The sequence below is a fragment of the Microcebus murinus genome, chromosome 5 (genome assembly GCF_040939455.1).
Source record: "Microcebus murinus isolate Inina chromosome 5, M.murinus_Inina_mat1.0, whole genome shotgun sequence".
NCBI classification, from domain to species: Eukaryota; Metazoa; Chordata; class Mammalia; order Primates; family Cheirogaleidae; genus Microcebus; species Microcebus murinus.
In genome coordinates this window covers 76,575,441-76,600,077 of record NC_134108.1, presented here as the reverse complement: position 1 = coordinate 76,600,077, position 24,637 = coordinate 76,575,441, and the positions used below count along the sequence as shown (strand labels likewise).

The window sequence follows — 24,637 nt, the reverse complement described above, 5'->3', positions numbered from 1 at the left end:
GGGCGGGATTTCAACTCAGCTTGTCTAAAATTCAGGCTCCACCTGGGCTGAGGGTTCCTCGGGTCTCTTTTGTGCGCGTTTGTTTCCCCCTGTGCGATGAAACCTAGTGTTCGCTAGATGGCGCTCCACTGCAAAAGAAGTGGGACTGGACTTGGAGAATGAGGTTTTAAGTACCCGAACTGATTCCTGTCTCGTGGAAAACCAGCGTGCCGCGCGCCTCGGTGCAGCCAAGCGCGGTCTGCAAGCAATTGGAGCGGTGGCGGGAGCAGCGCCAGGGGCCGGCTGACAGAGCCGTGACTACTCCGCGACTACAGCGGCAGGTCGGGCCTGCACGGCTGGGGCGATGTGGCGGACACTCCTGCGTCTTCTTTTCTCATCTCAGAAAGGCCGAGCTACGGCCCTGGCTGGAGTCCGGAGTCGGGCGGCCCCGCCACGCCCCGGCGTGACCAAGCCTCGCGCGGGCACCAGGGGACCAGAGCGCTCCCGCCCGCTGCAGGGGCAGCTGTTGGGCCCCAGCTCATAACCGAGGTCATGGTTTTGTTAGTGGCGAGGAGGAGGAGGGGGTGAGGGGGTCCTTCCTTTACCTGGGGCATCAGAGAATGGCAAACTTACTCGTCACAGTCAATAGCAAAGTGCAGGGACGCACAGCTTTAGGGCCCTCTATTACTTTTAGGAGCCTGTGAAAATGTTTCCTTTAAAATCGGCAGAAAAAAAATTACTACAAGCCAACCTGGATGATATTTGTCTTTATAGTCACGCGGTCTTAAGATATAATTTTAAAATGTTCTTAATTAATACTGATATTCTTTATTAATATTCATGAAGGCAAAAGGGCCTAGAGCCCAGGAAGTCTTACTGTGGCCCTGGCAGTCTGACTGTTCTCAATGCCCGAATGTCATTTTTTTACATAGTGCTTGGGGCTTAGCGCTTAGTAATTTGAATACATATGTCCCTCTACTGAGGAGGGTTCATCTGAGATGCAACACAGGGACCTCGCCTTCCACACGGGTCCCTCGGGCTTATTTCCCCACATCCTGAGAACACTGTGGGGTTATCTGTACCCTGAGAGGGAGGGGACCCCACATCCATTCTGACAATAAACAGGCCTTAGGGAAGTGCCCAGGGTGGGAAGGCCTGGTTCCTAGAAATTGTTTGTGGTCCTGGGAACATAAGTTAGGCTCTTTGGATCTCACCTTTCTCTTCTATAAAATGGAATGTTTAAAATCAGGTGATCAGTACTGTCCCTCCAACTCAAATATACATCTATCTCCCATTCTGGGTGTTCTACCAGGATAAAGACAATAGGAGTGCTTCATGACACCTCCAAAACTGCTGATGCAATTCAATGATTAAAAAAAAAATTTTTTTAAATACATTTAAGTTATTGTTTCATTGCTTCATTATTTGATTGTTATTGGCCAAAATGTTTTGCTTATGGCTTATTGCTGAGGGGTAGGATTAGAGTGAGAATATTCAATGATAAATAGCACATAACACAACACCACGCCCATGAGCTTAATGCACATTTGCAGAAATGGGAGTTCTTTCTGGTTTATAGGAGCAAGCGATGTGAGGCACTTTGAATTCCATTTCAATTCTACACCACTCTCAAGAACAACCACCGCCAATAGTTTATAGTAGGCTCTCAGTCATCCTTTCTTATATTTGTGGATGTGTGAATATCCGTACACATTTGCCCTGGATGTGAGGTTGAAGAATTATCTCAGCTCTTGGCCATTATCTGTATCTCCCAAACAGAGGTGTTCTGGGTGAATTGGTATTAGGGTCAGGGCCTAAATGTCCCAGGATCAGAGGGTGGAGAGACAGCTCTAACATCAGGGGCAGTGGGAGGTGGCCCTGCAGCTGGGCTAACGTCCAGGCTTGTGTGGAGGGGTTTGCATTAAGGAGTTGGATGAAAGGCTCCAGGAGTATCTTAAGGAAGCTGGAAGGGGTGGTTGAGGTGTAGAATGAGGGCACAGATTGAAGCCCTGGGAGGGGTGAAATGTATCACCAGTCCAGCTAGCGTTGAGGTTCTCTAGTGGAGATAGGCATTAAACAGGAACTCTCTAGTGATGGGCATCCCAAAAGGCAAAGAGCCAGCAGTGTACCCTAGGAGACAGGGCCTGGGGCGTAGGAGATGAGGGAGCCAGGGAGAGGGGAGAGGTTGGGAAGAATCACCTAGAAGGATAATTCTTATGATTGTTCCAGCATATAAAATGGACATTAGGATATTTGGACATTTGGGACTTTTGTTTGTGAGAGTGAACACTTTTTTTTTTTTTTTTTGCATTCTAAGAATATGACAAAATATCACAGGAAATTTCATTTGGTGAAGTGTAGAAACTAACAGAATTCATTTAGGGTTAATTAAATTGAAATGTGTTATGACATTTTCTAATTAAACAGCCTCTGTATATCCAGTTTGGTGGGTTTGTAAGGCTGCTTTTTGTAAAGAGGCTACAGGGTAGAGTTGAAAGAGGCACACAAACCTAGCTTTGAATCTCAGCTTTAGCACTTGTGTGACCAGTAAAAGGTAAATTATTTATACCTCTCTGAAATACAGTTTCTCCATCTATATAATGGGGAGAAAGATACATTGCCTGTTTATTAAGATTAAAAACACTGTCACTTAATAGTAGCTATTATCATTGTTTTATTGTCAATATTGTGATGAGTGACATCTACCACCATTTCTGAGCTGGTGATTAAATGGGAGTCTTGCAAATTATGCATTTTCTAGAGAAAATGAGTTTGTTGATCCACATTTTTACAAAAGCGTCCTGGATGCCAGACTGTAATTAATTTTAATGTTTACCATTTACCAGCCTCGAGGGCTGCCCATTTTTGAGGTGGCTTCTTAGGAATTCAAGGAGAGAATAAGTTATACGTGGTCTTGCATTTTTGAAATCTTCAACCTGCAAAACTAACCGGCACAAAAGCTCTACATGCTTCTGAAGAATTTTCATAGCAGCCCAAATGAAAGACGCCTCTAGTTGCCGGGGATGCTGGCAGAATACCGAGCAAGCTGTGATTTATTCGGTTTTTCAGTTGATAAATCACAGAAAGTTCTAACACTGGTTTATACTTTTTATATCACAGATTCATTTATTCAGGGGGGGTTTCAAAAGGTAAATGGCAAACCAAATGCAGTAATAACAGCGTGTAGCTTCTCCGACATGCCTGCACCTCTGCAAGTGTTATTTGGCCTAACGGGTTGCTAACCCTCACATAGAGGACACATCCAGGAATTCAGATGCGGATCTGCATGTGAAATGATATTCACCGAGGAATCTCATAAGATCTTTCAAATTCTGTCTTCTCTTTAGTTGAAAAGTAGTGATGGAATAACACTTCGCCCTCCCACCATTAATACCACAAACTACTTTCCCACTCTGACATTAGGCAAAAGGAAAAGAAAAGAGAAAGACTTGATTGGAATTTGTGTCAAATTTTGCAAATGAAACTTAATAAATAGTCTGTCCAGGCATTGCCTGTAAATATAATACAATTGGGGGCATAGACAAGAAATGTGACTTTGACCTACAGAATCTTACTGTTCCCCTTGGTTTCCCTCTAAACTTTAGACTGTCCCCATCCTGACTCCAAGGCCTGGACCTCCCTTTTCTTAGAGCAGTTAGTTAGGAATATCGGTAATTTCAAATTCTTACTATGCACCTTTGAGATGTCAATGCTTTAAAAAAGCCTCTTGCCACTTTTACAATTTGAGAATAAGGAAGGTTATTCTCAAGGGCCTGGGTGTCGTCCCTTTGAGATGTAATCATCTGGTTTCTGGAAAGGAAGGAGCCTAACATCTGAGAGCTCTTTGCTCTCAGTTCTAAGGCAGGAGGTGACCGGAGCTTGTTGACTTTCTCATTTTCTATTTCCAACCTCACTGAAGAGTTCTAAAGACCCTTAATGGTCCACTTACATGACCTCCACCCTTTGTTCACTGGCAGCTGCTGAAATTGTGGACCTGGATTCTGCTGCTTCTCTTTTGTGGCTTTCTGCAGAGTCATCCTGCCCTGCTTTCCCTCCCTCCTCACTGCTCTTTCGTGACTGCACTTACTGACAATCCTCTGTCTCCCCATTAAATGATGGAGTTTCTCAGAGTTCTGTTCCCAGCTCTCTTTACCTCTTGCCCTGCACATTGCCCTGGCCATTTTTTTTTTTTTACCTGAGCTCTGGCTTCAGCTGAGGTTTCCCAAATGTATACTTTCAGCCCTGGCCTCTCTCTGGCCTCCAGACACCTACTTCATAGGGTACAGGTCAATCAATCCACCTCATGTCAATTTCCTTAGAACTGGTTTCCCCTAAAAGATGTTTGGAGTCTTTTTAAATTCTTAAGGCATCTTATTAACTTTTGCCTTATTTTTTACATTTAAAATAAAAAAGAAAAACCCAAATTAATCTATGTTGTACTCTTTGTACTTATTTATATATTTTTACTAAGTATTTTCCAAACTTGCAATACTTTATGAATGATAAGCTGTGTTTTTATTTTATAAACTTGAGAACACTTTAAGGCCTGTCTAGTACTTACTTTGAAGACTTTTCAAACTTTCCAAAATTGTATTAAAGTTTAATTTTAAAAGACTATAATTCATGGGGGGAAAAAAAGAAAGAGAAATAGGAAGCAAGTAGAAAATGGAAGCAAGTAGATTTGACAGGGGTTTTTAGAAAACCTGGTTTTAAGCGAGCTGGCTCAGTCTGGCTTTCCCTGTCTTCCAATCTGAGCTCCCTTGGCTCCCTGCTCCATATCCAAAGCTGTAATCATAGTGGAATAACTGAAGAACCCGGATATTCCCAGAAATGTCTGTATTTTCCTCCTGCCTCTCCTGGAATACCGTCTCGCTGCCCTTCTGTGCCTGGGCCCACCACCGTCATACACCACGGCCCAGCCCGATGGCACTGCCCGTCAGCGAAGCCTGCCATGATACCCCCTCCTTGCCTCTGTAGGATTAATCGCTCCCTCCCCTGTGCTCCATAACATTTCTGTTCACAGTTCTGATTACAGTATTTAACAGATCCTATTATATAGCTTTTTCTATGTGCTTCTATTTTTCTTCTTAGGCATTTAGCTCCTTGAGGGCAGCGAGGAGGTTGATTCATCTTTGGGTCCTGGTGGCTGTCACAGTGCCTGTGTGGCAGATAATCCATAACTGCCCACTGTGTGTATGAACGAACAGGAGTCCGCATCATGATTGTACTGTCATTTACCTGTGAAACTTTTCTGTAACGGCAAAGGCCGGAGAAACAGGCTGGGCGATGGTTGAAAGTTTAGGAAAAATTATTCGATGCTTAGAAATAAGGAGAAAAGTTTACTGCATGGCCTTCAATGTCATGTCAGCATACTAACAATCCCACCTGGTGGACAGGGACCTCATGTGGGCTAATCCTACCAGCCACTTGCTTTTGTATAGCCTGCAAGCTAAGAATATTTTTTTTTACATTTTTGAATGGTTAATTTTTAAATGGTTCTATAATTACCTATATAATACCTTTGATTTTGCCTTTTGGCTTGCAATGCCTAAAATATTTACTATCTGGACCTTTAAAAAAAGTTTGCTGATGCATAGAAGGCAGTAACTTTGATGCACTATTTACTATCGATTATGGCCCAGACATTTTACAACTCTATAAAGTTAGAAGTTCATATATCAAAAAAATGATGATACAAGGATTGTATTTTCTGTTTTATATGTACCAATCTTATTTCATCATTCTCTTTTGTTCTCTGGCTAACACTAATATAATAAAATCCCAGTTTCCATATCCTCTTTAAACCACCTTTGTCATCCTAATGATTCGTTTATTAACAAGTTAAACGAAACTTTGACATGTGCTCACTCTATCTGTGACGATTATGGTTTCTACATTTTGAGGGTGCTTCTTTGATAGGGTTGGGGGAGGCAGGGCCATGACTCTGGAGGCCCGGGGGACTGGCCTTGCGGAGGGAGGACCTTACTCACCTTGCTCATGGGCTGCACCTTGGTGTATGACAATGGTGGGCCCATGCGGAGAAGGGCAGCGAGGGGATATTCCAGGAGAGGCAGGAGGAAAATGCAGACATTTCTGAGAATATCTGGGTTATTTATTTATTTATTTATTTTTGAGACAGAGTCTCACTCTGTTGCCCTGGTTAGAGTGCCGTGGTGTCAGCCTAGCTCACAGCAACCTCAAACTCCTGGGCTCAGGTGATCCTACTGCCTCAGCCTCTCGAGTAGCTGGGACTATAGGCATGTGCCACCATGCCTGGCTAATTTTTTTTCTATATATTTTTAGTTGGCCCATTAATTTTCTTTCTATTTTTAGTAGAGATGGGGGTCTCGCTCTTGCTCAGGCTGGTCTCAAACTCCTGACCTTGAGTGTTAGGATTATAGGCGTGAGCCACCATGCCCGGCCTTCTGGGTTTTTAGTTATTCCACTTGGCTCTCTCAGTTCTTCTAAGAAGGTGGTCTGGGAAGGGAGAAAGGGTGAGAAATCCAGTAACTCAGTTTTGCTATATTTGGTCATCCTCACTGGGAAAAAGGTTAAAACCATTAGGATGCCCTCTCCATTTTCCAAGGATAGATTCTTGGGATTCTTTCCCAGAGACAAAGCTAAGTATTTATTACTGACATGTGGTGTTTCCTGCAGCTGCCCTTTTTCTCTCCAGATTTCTGCCTTTGACTCCTCTTTCAAGGAGAATTTCCACAGCAGACTGGACCAGCATTAGTGAGTTCAAGCAAATGCTTGATCAAAACCTGAATCAGGGGCACTTCTTGTGTTTGCTAAAGTGACCTTCTGGTGGCATCAGGGATTGTGACAGTCAGTGCCCCGAGAGCCTGTCCTCCTAGATGCTAAAGGACGGGTCCTGCTGTGCATTAGCCTGACCTGAAAAGACCACCCTGGCAATAGAGCCAAGAGCCGTGTAAATCAGAATTTAGGTCCTTGTTCTCCAGGAACCTGAAGTAATTATCTTCGTTCAGAGTCCAGTGACCCGAGAGGCAGCACGATCAATTGGTTGCACTGGTTGGCTGTACTCGGAGGACACTGTGATCAGCTCGTTTGTCAGTCACCATGACAGCCTACACTCAAACACACCACCAAAAGGAGAAAATCTGGATCAGTCAGTCACACTGAAAAACTAGAAGCAAAATAGCTGTCATAGTGCTAATTTTTTTTTAAAAAAGGACATGATTAAAAATCATATTCTGCACATTTTCAGCTAGTTTGCTTTAAAATTTAGACACCTACTTCTCTTATAATAAAAAAAAAATTTTTGTATGTGTTTCGCCAAACTAAAATTGTATATAGGAGTACTGATGCTGGAAATACTTTACTGTAACTGTACAGGCTATTTTTTTTTTTAGAACAGTGTTTTAAATTGCATGTTCAAGAGGTTTTATAAGATATGTAGCTTCATAGAATTAAGAAATTAATTAACTGCGTTCAGAAGCAGTAGTGGGGAGTTTTAATGGGTTTTGGTGCTGCCTCCTCCCCAGACTGGAACTACGAGGAGTAGGTGTGAGTGAGGGTGGTGTTGGCGAGTCTGTGCCAGTGTGAACGTGACCACCACACACCTCCTTCCCTCTGCAGCCACCTCCCTCCAGTGGCAGCTGGTACAGCTGTGTACCCTGCACGGCCCGTGTCCTGCCTCCCCAGCTCCCGCCCTTTGTGGCCGCCACCGCCTGCTCAGTCCTGACCATCGCCAACCATGGAAGGTTATCTCATTGACCAACGCCGAGCGCCTAGAATTCTTTACATTTATTTCTACTCCTACATCCTCCCTTCTGTTCAGGCTACCAGGTCTTAACAAAATGAGATTTAAAAAAAACTCATTGCTCTCTTCATTATGGGACCATCCCTTAGTGACTCCCAAGCCCACAGGAATTTACAGATGGCCTGGCACATGAGAAAGTGGTCAGTAAAAAGTCTTTTGGAATGAAAAAGACATAGTTTTGATCCCAGCATAGTTCTAAGATGTACATCCCTTTCCCACCACACTGCAAATTCCTTTGGGCAAGGACTGGCTTTCCCACGTTAACACGTTGTACCATGGTGGACGAATGCTACTGTTCTGGATCCATCATGCAGAGGACGGTCAAGGTCTCAATCACCAGCTCTAGAGCCTGCTTGCTGGTGGCATGGGGGATCTACCCTCTGCCTTTGGTGAAGTGACTAAACTAGGACCCCCAGGCGTGAGTGAGGAAGCCCACCTTATCAGTGACTACCCCCTGTGCCCACTGCCACTCTTTGCCTGTCCCTCCCTGCCTGCTCATATCTTCTTCCTTCCAGCTCATTGTGGATTAAAAGGAAAACCTCTGGGGTCACTTTGGCATAGTGGCTTCTCACCTATGCACAGCGCACTGTAAGTAGGACCCATTTGGAATACAGGATTTATTCACTTTAATTTACATAGACGAATTCATACAGTTCATTGTTTAACTTTTACAAAATCAATATTTGACTTTCTAATTCTGCTGTCCTCAAACCCTTCAGCTGAAGCATCCTTCACGTCCTAACTGGCTCGCCACAGCCATGGCTTGGCACACCGCTTCCACTCATTCCTGAAGGTATTTAAAATTTAGATCTTGTCACTCTGACTCTGCAGGTATCTGGTAAGGAATAGAGTTTACTGAAAGCTGACTGTAACATTTCAGTAGCTTTCGCAAAGTATCTCCCTTGTAGTTACTACCATGAGTGGTCATTCATTCATTCAACAGCTTTCATTCAGATTCACTGCTTCACTTGGCTCTAGCAAGTCTATTTCTCTGGAGGTTTTTGTGCTGATTCAGGCAGGCTTGAGCCACCTCTGAAAAGCAAGCATGCACCAGCTTTCACCTATTGTTCCATCATTAAAAGTAAGAATTGGGCCTGTACCCCATAGTACACTGGGTAGCCTGGAGGCATTCTTAGCTCAGCATATATTTGGCACCAGCAAAGGCTGAAATTGACCTTAGCACCATCTCATTTTTACTGCCATTGACTTCTAAGAGGAAAGTTTGCATAGAACCGTTCACAAGAAATTAGTGAAAATAATTTCGGTTGCAACCCTCACATAAATACCTTGTCATGCTACTTTGTATCGTTTTTGCTGGTTCCCTACACAGGCCACCAATGACTAGTTAATTGTGACCATGTTGCAATAATAACTGCTAACATTTATTAGGCAACTGTTGGGGTTCAGAAAACAGCACCCCAAATTGAAAGCCTCAGAAGCAAACATTTTTCTCTGAACTTCTCCTGCCCTCCTGTCTCCGGCCCCTCACTGTCCCCTGGGGCTAGCCATAGAAACTAGAATCCCTCTTCCCCAAGGCAGGTAGGTCATAGAAACCAGAAGCTGTTTTTTCCCCCAAAGCCAGCCATAAAACCTAAAACTATTATTCTAACTTTCCCTCTGCCCTATCTGTGTAAAAACTGGGCATGAAGACATGATCTGATCTACCTTGTTTGACTGTAGGTCAGTAAGATCCCCATTCCATGGAGGGTCTGCCCCATACCCGGAAGGAAGAAATACATGCTCAGAAAGGTGGAGAAGAACCTAGAGCAGGACGGCTGAGACATGGACCCTTTCCTGTCAGCTCCCTGCCTTCGCCCACACCCCGAGCCAGCACAGGGGGACATAAACTGAGTTGCTGCGGTGGCAGAGACGGAGGCTGTACATGCGTGGCCCACTGAGGCTGGTCTTGCGACTGCTGCTGTGCAATGTCCACACTGACAGCTGGAAGGAGCTGGTGGCCCAGACAGACAGGCTTCGCTGGGTCTCCTCACTCAGTCTGTGAGCATTACATCATGCCCTCTTTGTCCATTCATATTTCTACACAGCTGCCCGTACTTTGTGGAACCTAAGCATAACAATGGACACTGCTTCCTGTATCTTTGGGTTTTCCTTCTGAAAGCTCCTGTGTATACACGTTAAATACGTCTGTAGGCCTTCTCTCCAATTAATCTTCCTTCTGCGAGTTGATTTTTCAGCGAACCTTCAGAGGACCAAGGGAACTCGGCCCGTGGCCACTACGCAATTACGATTTGTCAAACCCTGTGTTCAGTATTGCAAATATTCTTTCGGTTAGTCCTCACAAATGTTAGCACCTGCACTTTCCAATTGTGGAAATGAAGTGCTGCCGTTTGCACCCAGGACTCACATTCAGGGCTGGGGAGCAAGGCCATTGCTGCGCTGTGCTTCCTTCCAACATTGCCAGTGTCCCTTACACAACCCTCACTCTGCACCAATGGCTTCCTGCTCTCCTTTGAAGACACTGCTAAAGAAGCACCTACTGTGTTTGCCCGAAAATAAGACCTACCCATAAAATAAGCCCTAGCAGGATTTCTAAGCATTTGCACAATATAAGCCCTACCCCCAAAATAAGACCTAGTGATGGGCGTGGATACGCAGCATATCTGCACAACCCATGCATTTTGTCGCAGAGCAGGTAAAGAAGACGAGCAGCCCTTCTCATCTGCCCCATGAGAGCTCTATTGCTCATGAGAGATTGGGGCCAAATGGTTCTAAAGGAAATAGAGTCGCAAGAAATTCAGGATGGAATTCGGGGTTTGGAGAGTTATGATGATGTTCCAGAAGAAGACGACTTAACTATATTTGAATCAATGTAGATTGTTGTACCGTACTTAAAAAAAATAACACATCCCCTGAAAATAAGCCCTAGGGTGTCTTCTTGAGGAAAATAAATATAAGACCCTGTCTTATTTTGGGGGATACATGGTACATGGAGAAGCCTGTCCCCACAGCTGAACACCTAACTTGGCTCCTTACACTGACTGTGTGTTGCTGGTTGGGTCCTTAAGTAGTGTCAGCTCCCTGAGGGAGGAAGGAAGAGAGGGGACTGGGCTCTCACCTCCCTTATGCTTTCCAAGTTGTCCCCATGTACTTCCTGTTATCTTTATTAACTGGCTAAAGAAATTCACCTCCTGATCCTACCTGGCAAGGACCCTCTGGTTCCTTCTCAGTTCTGAGGCGGTTTTCCGGGGAAGAGGCAATATCTCCCTAGCATTTAGAAGGTCTTTGATGTCTTAGGGGGTCCAGTGGGCTTACTTAGTGCCTCCTGTTCAGAAGTAAGTACTGCAGGCTCTATGCCTGCGGAGCCTTCTGTCTTTTTAACGATCCTGTTTACTAAGGTACTGAGGCAATTTTCTTAAAGTTGCTGAAAGCCCTGCTCAGTCAAAGATAAATGTCTCCCACTGAGCCTTTTGGTTTGCGTTTTGCCCAAGGCCCTTTCCCTGGGCTTTCATTGTTAGTCCACGGAGACCTAGAGAGGGTGTTAAAGATTCACTTCACTAATTCATAGCCAATTAGGAAGCTTTGTTTTGAGTCTGACTGGGAGGTAGCTTTGGCAGTAAGTCTGGAGCCCTCCTCCCCTTGCCCTCCAGGGAATAAAAAGCTTCCTTCAATTGGTTAGCAAACAGAATTTTGAAACTAATGGTGAAAACAGTTCCCAATTTGGGTGTAGCTGGTTACAATGGTACTCACACTCTGCTTTATTATCAGAACAGATGTTTGCTTTCTGTTGTGTAGCTTTGGGCTAAGCCCCCTATCTGTAAGAGTTTTCTCCAAGTTTAAGTCTTCTTTGCTTTAATCTGCACGTGGAAGCTAAGCTATACAACACAACTAGGAAGCAAAATGATTTTCTTCTTTCTTTGGTGATGGCGAAGTGACTTTCTCCAAGTTTGAATTTTGTATCTAATGATTATTTTTCTTTCCTTGGGATACTGTCTCAGTTTCATGCTGAATTATGTGGAGAAGAGGCTATTCTGATAGTTAACTGTGATTGAAAGCTTTCTTAGGTAGGAGCCCTCCAGGCTGTGGCAGAGCACTGAGAAAGTGTTTTTGAATTCTAGCAGAATGTAAATGAACTTGGCTGTGGGCTACATTAAAAAAAAAATCGCCTAAACACAGCAGAAGTTTTGTTCTGAAGGGAAATTAAAACTTTCAGATTGTGAAGCAAGAGATGTGCTTGTTCTTTGCTTCTTTTGTTTATTTATTTTTTGATGCAGGAAAACTTTAACCTGCATGTCTTAGGACTCTACTTTTCTAAGAATATGATCTGTAGCTTCCATTATCTTATCAAGTGTGATTTTAGCTTGGTTTTTGGGGCCTAAAGGTCTGTGTGCTTAAAGACAAAACAAAATGAACACAAAATTCCCACAACTCTCTGGGTTGGATTCTCTTACCTGGTTCAACGTTGAGAGAGTAGCTGTCTATTTTCAGATGGAGTTGTTGGGCTGCAGCAGAACGAAAATCCTCCAAGACCCCGTGCACTGCCTGGGTGAGGTTATACGGCACCGACTTAGCAAACCTCATTTTGCTATTCACAATCACACTCCCATTTCTGAAGTTAAGTATTTCGAGTTGCTTAAATCCTGTCAGATTGGATCGTAGATATGGAACCAGCTGCAAAATAAAAGATGGTTTACTCTTAGTTGTGTTCTAAGTGCTCAGCTGCTGCTAATTCTATTTCTATTCACTTTTCATTATCTGAGGCATAAATTTCAGTTCCTTTTTATTGTTTATGTTTTTGTTTTGGGATTTAATGTGAGACCAGAACACCACTACTTAATGATCTATTTGCAGTAATTATGTTCCACATTTCCACCTTTCTATCTGTGTATTGAGATGGATGGGCAGTGATTTTCCTCATGATGAATTGTGAGAATAGATGACTTTTTAAAAATCCAGGCCAATGCTATCAGCAAAGCTGGAATGCTAGGCTCAGTTAGTTATTAAAAAAAAAAAAAATCCAAGTAAATAGAACCACAGTCCAAAATAAGCCCAGGAGCAGACTGACCTACGTCTGTGTAAATGGGACATCTATTTGGAAGCAACCAATTTCAAATGATCTGTTGAAACAAACAGAAGCTTAAACATCAGGATGTCTGTCTATGCAGTAAATGTCTCATAGTCAACATAAATGTCATGCAGTGGCAATAGCAGGAAACTGGCAGCCAGGAGACTTGGGTGCCAGTCCTGGAACTGTCTCCAACTAGCTGTGTGACCTTCATCAAGTCACGCAATCACTCCTCTGTGTTGTACCTCCATGCCCTTATCTGAACTGTGAGGGAGAACAGAAAGTGGTTCCATAGTGACCCCTTTCCAAACTAAAGTTTAATAATCTCAAAAGCATGTTCTAGGGCATTCTGCTTCAGGTTCTCACACCTGCCTCTTGTGAGCTACAGCCACCCTTGAGATCATTTCCCAGAAATGTTTGAAATTCAGCAATGTTTGCCTTGACTTTGGCCCCAAAAGTGAGCGCCCTCATTCATGAACTGCACACCAATGAACCCAGACAGCACAAAGATGCCAGCTGCAATCTCCCAGGCTTGGCTTAGACCTGCTTTTTCTTTGTCTCTGTCCCTATCCCACCAGAATTTTGACTCTGACCCTGACCCACATTTTGGTACCTCTCTCACAAGGTTATTGTGTAAATGAAATAAGATTTTATAAAAGGTGTAGGACTTCTTTTTTCAATCTCCTCTCTCCTGATTTCTCCTATTTACTTTGACTGGACTCATTCTTCATGTCTTAGCATTGCTTTGGCCTCTGGTAGGGACTCCCTGTCTTTACCTGGTATGCAGATGTCCAGCTGACCCTTCTCTCAAACCCATTCCCCTCTTCTTCGTAGGGGAGAAGCTGCCTAACTGGAGACCGCATTTTCCAGCCTCCCTTGCAGCAAGGTGTGGCCATGGGATTAGTTCCTGCTGCTAGAATATGAGCAGAAGTGATGTGGGCATCTTTGGTGTCACCTGCTTACAAGGAAATTGCTTTCCCTTGGCTTCTTCTCTTTTTGCTTCTCACAAGTGGAGGCAGGCTTGTTCCAGTGACCCAGCTTTGACCATGCAAAGGGGGAAACACCTTTGGGGCTGGCAGAGCTACAAGATGGAAGAAATGTGGGTCCTTGAGTGACACTGTAGAGCAGAGGTGTCCCACTCATCACATGAAAGAGAAATAAACTTGTATCTCATTAAAGTCACCATATTCTTAATCTCTTCATTACGGCAGCTTAGCCTTAGTGAAGGCACCATGGCTGGGTTCACGGGGACTTTGTTCCCTGAGACTCCCCAATATCTACTCACCTCATTGCCGGGGGTGAGAGGTGGAGGGGATGGCACAGATAAAGTCTCACTTTAAAGCAGATATTTACTTGAGAAGTTGGGTTTTATGTGGATTTTAATTTATATAATGATTTAACTTCTATGAAACATATAAGTGTTTTTTCCATTGTCAGAAATTCTGCAATCTGTGTGATATGCCTTATATAATTTACTTTTAATTAGCATAACTGGGTAGAGGTATCATACAGTTCAACATCTCTTACTGGATATGTATTTCTCATTGTACATGTAGAAACAAAATAAACGAGTGAGTTTGGGGGTGTTTTATTATCAAAGATATATGTCATCACGATCAACTTTCTCATTTCTTTGTTAGGGACCAGATGATAAGCCGTTTAGTCATTTTCTAGGTTGACAAGAACTTAAGGGCAACTGAAAAAGGAGCTCTTATACCTGACTCAGCCTCACTGGTGCTGGCTCATCCTACCTTTGTGCCCTTTTGTCAGATGGCTACAACTTAGATTGTTTTTATTTATTTATTTATTTATTTATTTATATTTATTTTTTTGAGACAGAGTCTCACTTTGTTGCCCAGGCTAGAGTGAGTGCCGTGGCACCAGCCTAGCTCACAGCAACCTCAGACTCCTGGGCTCAAGCAATCTTCCTGCCTCAGCCTCCCAAGTACCTGGGACTACAGACATGTGCCACTATTCCCGGCTAATTTTTTTCTAATTATATATTAGTTGGCCAATTATTTTCTTTCTATTTATAGTAGAGACAGGGTCTTACTCTTGCTCAGGCTGGTTTGGAACTCCTGACCTCCCAGAGTGCTAGGATTACAGGCGTGAGCCACCACACCCGGCCTAGATTGTTTTTAGATTCCAGGTTCAGTTACTTGAGTGGTTATGTATTATTCCTGGATAAACTAAGTTAGAAAGAACTATAATGGAAAGATCTGAAGGATAAATTTGTTCTGATGAGGCTGGGTGGCAGTGTCTTCCCCATTTGTCTATCACAGAACTTACTTCCCCGATTAGATTTGAATCCATTTTTCTAGCTGCATTGCTCAAGACAGCCAATGATTATATTGTAAAATAGAACAACAACAAAAAGAAGATGACAGAGAATTGAGAACTGTAAGCAGTGCCCACTCACCAGCTGTGTGAACTGTTGCTCCAGAGCTTGGTACTCCAGAGAGCTCTTGTTGAACAGGTCATCGGAGAAGGGCATGTTAGCAACACGCAGACTGAAGAACACTACCAACTCTTGGCCCTTTGTGGCAATGGTCATGGAGCTAGTGGTGATGTACTGTTCAGCTGGGACAGGTGTGGTATCCTCCAAGGAATGATCTGGGGTAGAAACATATCCACTGAGTCCTGGTACATCAGACGAGGCAGGAGTGTCGGACAGATCCATTCCATCTAGGTCTCCGACCATATCTTGGCTGCCGATACTTGAGCTGCTGTCATCTGAAAATGCAGGTGGATGTGAAATTTCCAGGGTCAGTTGGCTGATGGTGGAATAATCAGTGGTGGGGATGGTGAGCCCTGGGATTAGTGCTGTCTGGCCAACGGGCCTTATGTCCGTGGCACTTTGATCAGTTAGAGAGAAGATGCTAGATGCAGTAAAGAAAGGTAGAGTTTCTGATAGGGAGGTAGAGGCCTTAGCAGGTGGAGACCAAGAACTGTCTGTGGAGGAAGCTCCTGAGATCAATTTCATTGTGTCCAAGTATTCCCCAAATAATAGAAAATGAAAAAGGAAATCCAAAGTTAGGTTTAACTTTAAAAAAGATGTAGCATTTGCATTGATTATTTCAATGGTCATATTTATTTATTTATTTTCTTTTTTTTTTGAGACAGCGTCTCACTTTGTTGCCCAGGCTACAGTGTGTGCCGTGGCGTCAGCCTAGCTCACAGCAACCTCAAACTCCTGGGCTCAAGCGATCCTCCTGCCTCAGCCTCCCGAGTAGCTGGGACTACAGGCATGCGCCACCATGCCCGGCTAATTTTTTCTATATATATTTTTAGTTGGTCAATTAGTTTCTATTTTTAGTAGAGACGGGGTCTCGCTCGGACTGGTTTCGAACTCCTGACCTCGAACAATCCGCCCACCTCGGCCTCCCAGAGTGCCAGGATTACAGGCGTGAGCCACCACGCCCAGCCTCAATGGTCATATTTAAAAAGAGACAAAGTGGTACAGAAAGGGCAGACAGCCCTGCGTCTCAACCTAGGCAGACAAAAAGGGAGCCTCTGTACCCATTTTATTCAGACCCAGTACTTCCATATATATGAGACTAAAAGAGCACCTGTTATCTAGAATTTCTGGAATTACTGCTCAGTCAGACACAACACACTTGGAAACAAGGTGATACAAACTAAGTCACCAACTGGTGCCAAACCACAGCTGGTATTGGAATGGATTTAGACCCCACGTCCCCACCTAGAACTGCTAGACAGCTAGCTGTGCCGTTTTGACCCAGAAACTGTTTTCACCTTCCAATAACACAAGCCTGAATTTTAAGCAATTGAATTTTTTGGATTCCAGTTATTACATTTTGGTAGTTTTACCACTTAAAATTTAAATCATGCATTTCCAAATTTGAGTAATCTTATTTGGGTGATCTTATCAACTTTGGATAATCTTGTCAATTTGCAAAATAGTACTCGGAGTACAAAGGTGTGGGTGACATATATAATTTGAACGTTATAGTGACTATACAACTTGCTAAATATTTAATAATATTTAAAACCTTTGCCGCTGTTACATTATTATAGCCTGATAACTTCTGCCACCACTTGGCATTGTTTCTGGGATAAGTACACATTGAACTACTAAAGTCCACTCTGTTTTTGGCACAAAATTAAAATCAATAAGTATTTATAAACTAAGAAAGTGGTTATATGAAACTTTCAGATAAAGAGATTGATGGATTATTAAAATATTCTAATAAACTTAAATCCAGAGCCACTGATGATATTTAAGGCATTAGGTGATCAAACTAGGGAGCTTTCTGTGATTACTTCAGTGGCATTTTGGCAAATATGTAGGAAAGCTGTGTTGAAATCAAATGCTAAGCATGATAAATGGACTGTCTGGATGCAGATACAATCTTTGGACTCTCAGTCAGCTAATTTACTACAGTGAAATCACCAAAACCGAAACTCCAAGTGATAAACAGCTCTGAAAGGTGGAATCATATTAGTTTTATTACTTTCTTAAAATAAAACATATTTGTGTGTTATGCTCAGATTTCAGAAAAGCATGCTCTTTTCTCTCACCTAGGGAGGGGACCTACGTGTGTCTACCCATAACTCACTACCCATAATATTTCCTAACATCCAAGATCTCTCTAGATGTACACTTACAGTCTTACTCAAACCTCCATTACTATGGGCTGAATACACCCACTCAAAATCTGTTGAAGCCCTAACTCCCAATATGATGGTATTTGGAGGCCTTTGGGAGGTTATTAGGTCCTGAGGGTGGAGTCCTTGTGAATGGGATTAGTGCCCTTATAAGAAGAGCCATGAGAGACATGTCTCCTTCTGCCATATAAGGACATAGCAAGAAGGCATCCACCTGCAAACCAGGAGGAGAGCCCTTATCAGGACTCAAATCTGCCTGCACCTTGATCTTGGAATTCCTGGCCACAAGAACGGTGAGAAATAAATTTCTGTTGTTTAAGCCACCTGGCCTATGATATTTTGTTATGGGGCAGCCTGAGTTGACTAATATATGCATGAAAGATTGGGATGAGTAAATTCAAAAGCTTCAAGTGCTATCCTTGATTTGATTTGACTTCATGCCATGGGAAATGCATTTGAATCTGTGTTCCCGTGATGTGATCTCTGTTCTCCTACAGATAATAAGGGTTGGGGAAATGTGAAGCAGGAAGCACAGTGATGGATGTCTTCATTCTGCTCCTGGGCTAGCACTTCATTACTCACATCTTTCTTACCACATAGACTTTAACCAACTTAAAATAGGCTGCTACATTATGTCATCAATCAATAAAAATGAATTTCTGACCACTTCCCTTTGTAGCATCTTAATATTAGTCCTTCACATCCACAATAAACCTAACCAAACTATTTCACTGATGAAACAGTTGGCAATTTAAAGGTAGGGTTGCTTGATGAAATACAGTATGCCCATGGGAATATACTTCTACTAAAAAATTATTTTTTGTTTATCTGAAATTCAAATTTAACTAGACAGCTTGTATTTTTCTTTGCTGAATCTAGCAGCCCTATTTAAATGGGATTTTAAAAGACTCCTACTGTCTTTGGGCTTGAGATTGAAGCTACTAAGGCTATATAGTCAATTCCCTTGGACCAATATATCTGAACTTTGCCACCATTTATAAATGTATTTAAATACTTATGTTTTCATCTAATTCTTATGTAAAAATTAGACCTGGCAGTGATATAGACCATTCCAAAATTAAGTTTTTTATACTGTAATAGGAAAACCAAGGCCATTCATTTCATCATCAACAATGAAGAATAAAAAGACTCAAAATAACTGTCATGCTAGAGTATGTGTGGTTCCTGTGAAGGTGTGGGGTGTGTTTATGTGTAAATGTGCAAGACAGGGACACTAGTTATAAGCCTGGCTGCTGGATGTAGAGGAAATGGCTATTTTGGTCACTTTGTAGGCAGGAGGTCGGTCCATAGGCAAGGCCACAGATGAAATGGTCTAACCCAAAGAAGATACACTCAGGTCCAGCTGAAGCCCAAGGTGAGGTAAGTCAGCAATAGAAGAAAGTGGGCAGGCCAGGCATGGTGGCTTACAGAGTGCTATAATCCTAGCACTCTGGGAGGCCGAGTTGGGCGGATCGCTCAAGGTCAGGAGTTTGAAATCACCCTGAGCAAGAGCAAGACCCCGTCTCTACTGAAAAGACAAAGAAATTAATTGGCTAACTAAAATTATATAGAAAAAATTAGCCGGGCATGGTGGCACGTGCCTGTAGTCCCAGCTACTTGGGAGGCTGAGGCAGGAGGATCGCTTGAGCCCAGGAGATTGAGGTTGCTGTGAGCTAGGCTGACGCCTAGCCCTCTGCTATTGTACCAATTTTTTAAAAAATTATTTTTCAGCTTTATTAAGGTATAATTGACAAAAAAATTGTGTACCAATTGTGTACAAAGCTACAAGAAGATGTGCTCCACAGAATAAGAGCGTCAAGACAGAGAGAGGAAAGGAATCCAAACCAAGAGAAAGGCCAAGGAAATTCTAAGGATGACAGCAAAAGGAAGACCGAGGTAACAACTGTCCAAAAGTCCTAGAGAGCAGCAGTCTAGAGAGAAAGAGAAGGAGGTATCCTAAAATTTGGATCTAAGTTTTACCTGATGTGGGAAATTATACTGAAAATTGCAATGGAAAGTTTAGGAAGAATTAGCAATAAGTACAAAGAAAACTAAGCAAATGAAAAAAAACAAATCAAAGGAAACATTAACTCCAGGAAAACAGAAAGAAAACATAGAGCAGGTCAGCTGTGGATATTTAATATAAGCATTTACTATTAATTTATTAATAGTATAATATCACTCACTATATTGGGAGGATTGGGGGAGAGAGTGGGGTTGGCATTGTAAGAAGCATAAATCCTTATCTACAATAGTAGAAAGTCAATAAATGGTATATGAAACTGATGACTCAAAAATGCATATTAGTTTAAAATATGGGGAAAAGTAAATGCCATAAGAAACAGGTGAGTTAAAACTGATTGTTTTTGGTGAGTGGGACTGCACAGTTAGGAAATGTGAGATACCAAAATGTTGTATTTGTCAGAACACTTGAATATGATTTGACCTGAAAAAAATAACCTTTTTATTTTGAAATAATTGTAGTTTCAAATGCAGTTCTAATAAATAATACAGAGAGAGTGACATCCACAAAAATTGCAGAGTAAGAAACTCCAAACCTACAGAATGGGAGAAAATTTTTGCATCCTATGCATCCGATAAGGGACTGATAACTAGAATATACTTAGAACTCATGAAAATCAGCAAGAAAAAATCAAATAACCCTATTAAAAAGTGGGCAAAGGACTTGAACAGAAACTTTTCTAAAGAAGACAGAAGAATGGCCATCAAACATATGAAAAAATGCTCAACATCTCTAATCATCAGGGAAATGCAAATCAAAACCACAATGAGATATCACTTAACTCCAGTGAGAATGGCCTTTATAAAAAAGTCTCCAAACAATAAATGCTGGCGTGAATGCGGAGAGAGAGGAACACTCCTACACTGCTGGTGGGACTGCAAACTAGTTCAACCTCTGTGGAAAGCAATATGGAGATACCTTAAAGCGATACAAGTGAATCTACCATTTGATCCAGCAATCCCATTGCTGGGCATCTACCCAAATGATCCAATGACACTCTACAAAAAAGACACCTGCACTCGAATGTTTATAGCAGCACATTTCATAATTGCAAGGCTGTGGAAACAGCCCAAGTGCCCATCAATCCGAGAATGGATTAATAAAATGTGGTATATGTATACCATGGAGTACTATTCAGCTCTAAGAAACAATGGTGACATAACACATCTTATATTTTCCTGGTTAGAGCTGGAACCCATACTATTAAGTGAAGTTTCCCAAGAATGGAAAAACAAGCACCACATAAACTCACCAGCAAATTGGTATTAACTGAACAGCACCTAAGTGGTCACATAGGTACTACAGTAATAGGGTATTGGGCAGGTGGGAGGGGGGAGGGGGGCGGGTATATACATATATAATGAGTGAGATGTGCACCATCTAGGGGATGCTCATGCTGGAGACTCAGACTTGTGGGGGGAGGGGGGAAATGGGCATTTATTGAAACCTCAAAATCTGTACCCCCATAATATGCCGAAATAAAAAAAGATACAAAAAAAAAAAAAAAAAGAAACTCCAAAAGTCTGTCCTTCCATGAAAGCAACAAAAAGCTGGCGAAAAGTTTCAGAATTGACTTTTTCAGAACTCTGGAAACTAACCCAAAGAATGCAGCAACCGAGGGAATGCCTAATTAAGAACAAACAGCTGAATCTCGGTAAGAAAGGCGAACTTTGCATTTTTAACTTACTCTGTTCTTACCCCACACTCCCAGCTCAGTGGCAGCCTTGAAAATAACAACCCTCATTTCCAGTACCCATGCCCCAGGGAGCAGAACAGATCTCATTCACAAAGAATTATAAGTATTTGTTTCACCCTGTCTTTGTTTCAACCTGTCTCTGACTCCCTGGAAGACCAACTCATAATGCCTGCCTTCATCTTTCCTAACCAGGAATTCTCCAGATTATAAAGTGGCTACCTGGGGGGAGTCTGTTGAAAAACACAAGCAAATGTAGTAATTACCCCTGTGTGAGGCAATGGGTAACAGCTAGGCAAACAATAGGCTAAACAAAAATCTGGGAGGAAAGGCCTCGGAATGAGATGCTTTAGGGAACAAATGCTTTCAAAAGCTTTGACAGTGGATGACCTTCTACATTCCCAGGAAATGCCAAAGCTTTTGAAAGCTGTACACATGCTTAGGAAGGATCTGAAAAGGACCTAAACTCTCTTCCCTGCTAGACCTACGGGCTTCTGCAAAAGCAAGAAGTAAAAGCTAACAGGGAGTGGTTGCTTGATGTTTACAGCGTTGTTTTTCGTGAGGTGATGAAAGATTTCCGGAATTAGATGGTGCTGAGAGTTTTACAATACTGTGAATATACTAAAAACCACTGAACCATCTGCTTAAAGATTAAAATGGTGAATTTTGTGTTTTGTGAATTTTATTTCAATAAAGAAAAAATAATACAGAGATCCTGTGTACCTTTTTTTTTTTTTTTTTTTGAGACAGAGTCTCACTTTGTTGCCCAGGCTGGAGTGAGTGCCCTGGGGTCAGCCTAGCTCACAGCAACCTCAAACTCCTGGCCTCAAGCAATCCTCCTGCCTCAGCCTGCCGAGTAGCTGGGACTACAGGCATGCGCCACCATGCCCGGCTAATTTTTTCTATATATATTAGTTGGCCAATTAATTTCTTTCTATTTATAGTAGAGACGGGGGTCTCGCTCTTGCTCAGGCTGGTTTCGAACTCCTGACCTCGAGCAATCCGCCCGCCTCAGCCTCCCAGAGTGCTAGGATTACAGGCGTGAGCCACTGCGCCTGGCCTCCTGTGTACCCTTTACCGAGTTTCTCCTAATGATAATATCTTGCAAACCTGTAGTATAATTATCAACCAGGATGTCGACATTAATAGACTACAGCAGAGGTCCTCAAACTTTTTGAACATGGGGCCAGTTCACTGTCCCTCAGACCATTGGAGGGCTGGACTATAGTTTTAAAAAAACTATGAACAAATTCCTATGCACACTGCACATATCTTATTTTGAGGTAAAGAAACAAATGAGCAAAAACACCCGCATGTGGCCCGCAGGCTGTAGTTTGAGGACGCCTGTTCCAGAGACCCTTCCCTCCATCACACAAATTCCCTCGTGTAGCCCTTTTATAGTCACCCCCACTTCTCTCCCACCCCACCCTCTCTTTAACATCTAGCAACCACTAATCTGTTTTCTATGTGTATAATTTTGTCATTTCAAGAATGTTCTGTAAATGCAACAATACAGTGTGTATCTTTTGGGATTGGCTTTTCTCACTCAGCATAACTCTCTGGAGATTCATCCAAATTGTTGTGTATATCACTAATTTGTTCCTTTTCATTGCTGAGTAGTATTACATTATATGGATGTACCCCAAATGGTTTAAACATTTTCCTGTTGAAGGACTTCTGGGCTGTTTCTAGTTTTTGGCTATTATGAATAAAGCTGCTATAAATATTCATGTACAGGTTTTTATGTGAACATAAGTTTTCTTTCTCTATAATATATGACCAGGAGTGCAATAGCATGGTAGTTGCATGTTTAATTTTGGGGGAAACTGTCCAACCATGTTACAGAGTGACTGTACCATTTTACATTTCCACCAGCAATGTAGAAGTGATCCAGTTTCTCTGCATTCTCCAGTATTTGATATTGTCACCATTTTTTATTGTAGACATTGTGTTGGTATGTAATGATACTTCATTTTGGCTTTAATTTGCATTTCCCTAATAAATAAAGATGCGAAAATCTTTTCATGTGCTTATATACCATCTGTATATTCTATTTGGCAAAATGTCCCTTCTTGTCTTTTGTTCATGTTCTAATTGAATTTTTTAATTTTTAGTTTTGAGAGTTGTTAATATATTCTAGATACTTGTTCTTTGTCAGTTATGTCATTTGCAAATATTACCTCAGCCTATATCTTTTCTTCTCATCCTCTCAAAAGTGTCCTTCGCAGAGCTGTTATTTATTCAAGTACTTTTCAGTACAGGATATGTGAGGTGAAAAGAAAACTCAGGAATCTCACTATCACATCATATCTGAGGTCTTAATATCTCTAGCCAGTGTGCCTTATTCTCTCTGACTTTCAGAGTCTTCTCATGTTTGTTTTATATATAATGTCCCAGGGTGTTTAATTGGATTTGGCAGAAGGAATAGGGTAAAGTACATTTATTTCATCTTCCTGGAGGTGGAAATCTTTTTGGCTTTTGAAATGGTGTCCTTATTTTATTTATTAAAAAATTAATAAAAATATAGACTAAATATGTGCTATGATTTGAATGTCCCCTTAAAAACTCAAGTTTAAATTTAATTGCCAATGTTATTAAGAGGTGGAACAGTTAAGAGGCAACCAGGCATGATGACTCTGCCCTTATGAATGGATTAATGTCGTTATCAGGGGAGTGGGTTGATATAAAGGCCAGTCTGACCCTCTCTTGCTTTCTTGCTCTCGCTTCTTCTTGCCCTTCTGCCTCCTACCATGAGATGATGCACCATGAAGACCCTCCCCAGATGAGGGCCCCTCGACCATGGACAGCCTCCAGAGCTGTAAGGAGTCAATTTCTTTTCTTTATAAATTACCCCATCTGTAGTATTCTGTTACCGTAACACAGAACAGTCTAAGATAATTTGACTTAAGAGAGTCAGGCCAATATTGACAGGTTTTAGAAAATCATTAAAAACTGATACTAAAAAAAAAAAAAGTTCAGAAACTGATCATAGAAGAGATGATAAATGTAGAAGAAAGATGGAAGAGAGCCAACATCTGTATAATTTGTGTCCTTAAATAAGAGAATAACAGAACAAATGAATTAAGAAGGTTTCAAACCTATGATAGAAGAAAAATTTGTCTGGTGTAATAAAACAAATGAACCTGAATTTAGAGATCCAAATAATGTCACAAAATGACCTTAAATGGAACTAGCCATGGCAAGTTATCCTTTGCTATGGTATGAATATTTGTATCTCCCTCAAATTTATATGTTGAAATCCTAACCGCTAAAATGATGTCATTAAGAGATTAGGGGTGGGGGATTAGAACATGAGGGTAAAGCCCTCATGATTGGCATCAGTGCTCTTATAAAGGAGATCCAGGGAGCTAGCTAGCCCCTTGAATTGCTCCTCCCTACACACTGACTGTCAGCTCCTTGATCTTGGACTTCCCAGCCTCCAGAACTATGAGCAATTAACTTCTCTTGTTTATAAGTTGCCCAATAGAAGATATTTTGTTATAGTAG

The 24,637-nt window shown here is 42.0% G+C and overlaps 1 protein-coding gene across 2 annotated transcripts in view; it reads right to left on the bottom strand.

The window, feature by feature from the left end:
* The window catches only part of IMPG1 (interphotoreceptor matrix proteoglycan 1), a 130,583-nt gene that overhangs the window by 15,036 nt on the left and 90,910 nt on the right, over positions 1-24,637 (bottom strand). For both annotated transcript variants that reach the window (XM_076003175.1, XM_076003176.1), the window contains 2 exons: positions 15,205-15,518; positions 12,172-12,391 (listed from right to left, as the gene is read on the bottom strand). In XM_076003175.1, coding sequence (XP_075859290.1) covers positions 12,172-12,391; positions 15,205-15,518 — 534 coding nt within the window. The remainder of the gene's footprint in view (positions 1-12,171; positions 12,392-15,204; positions 15,519-24,637) is intronic.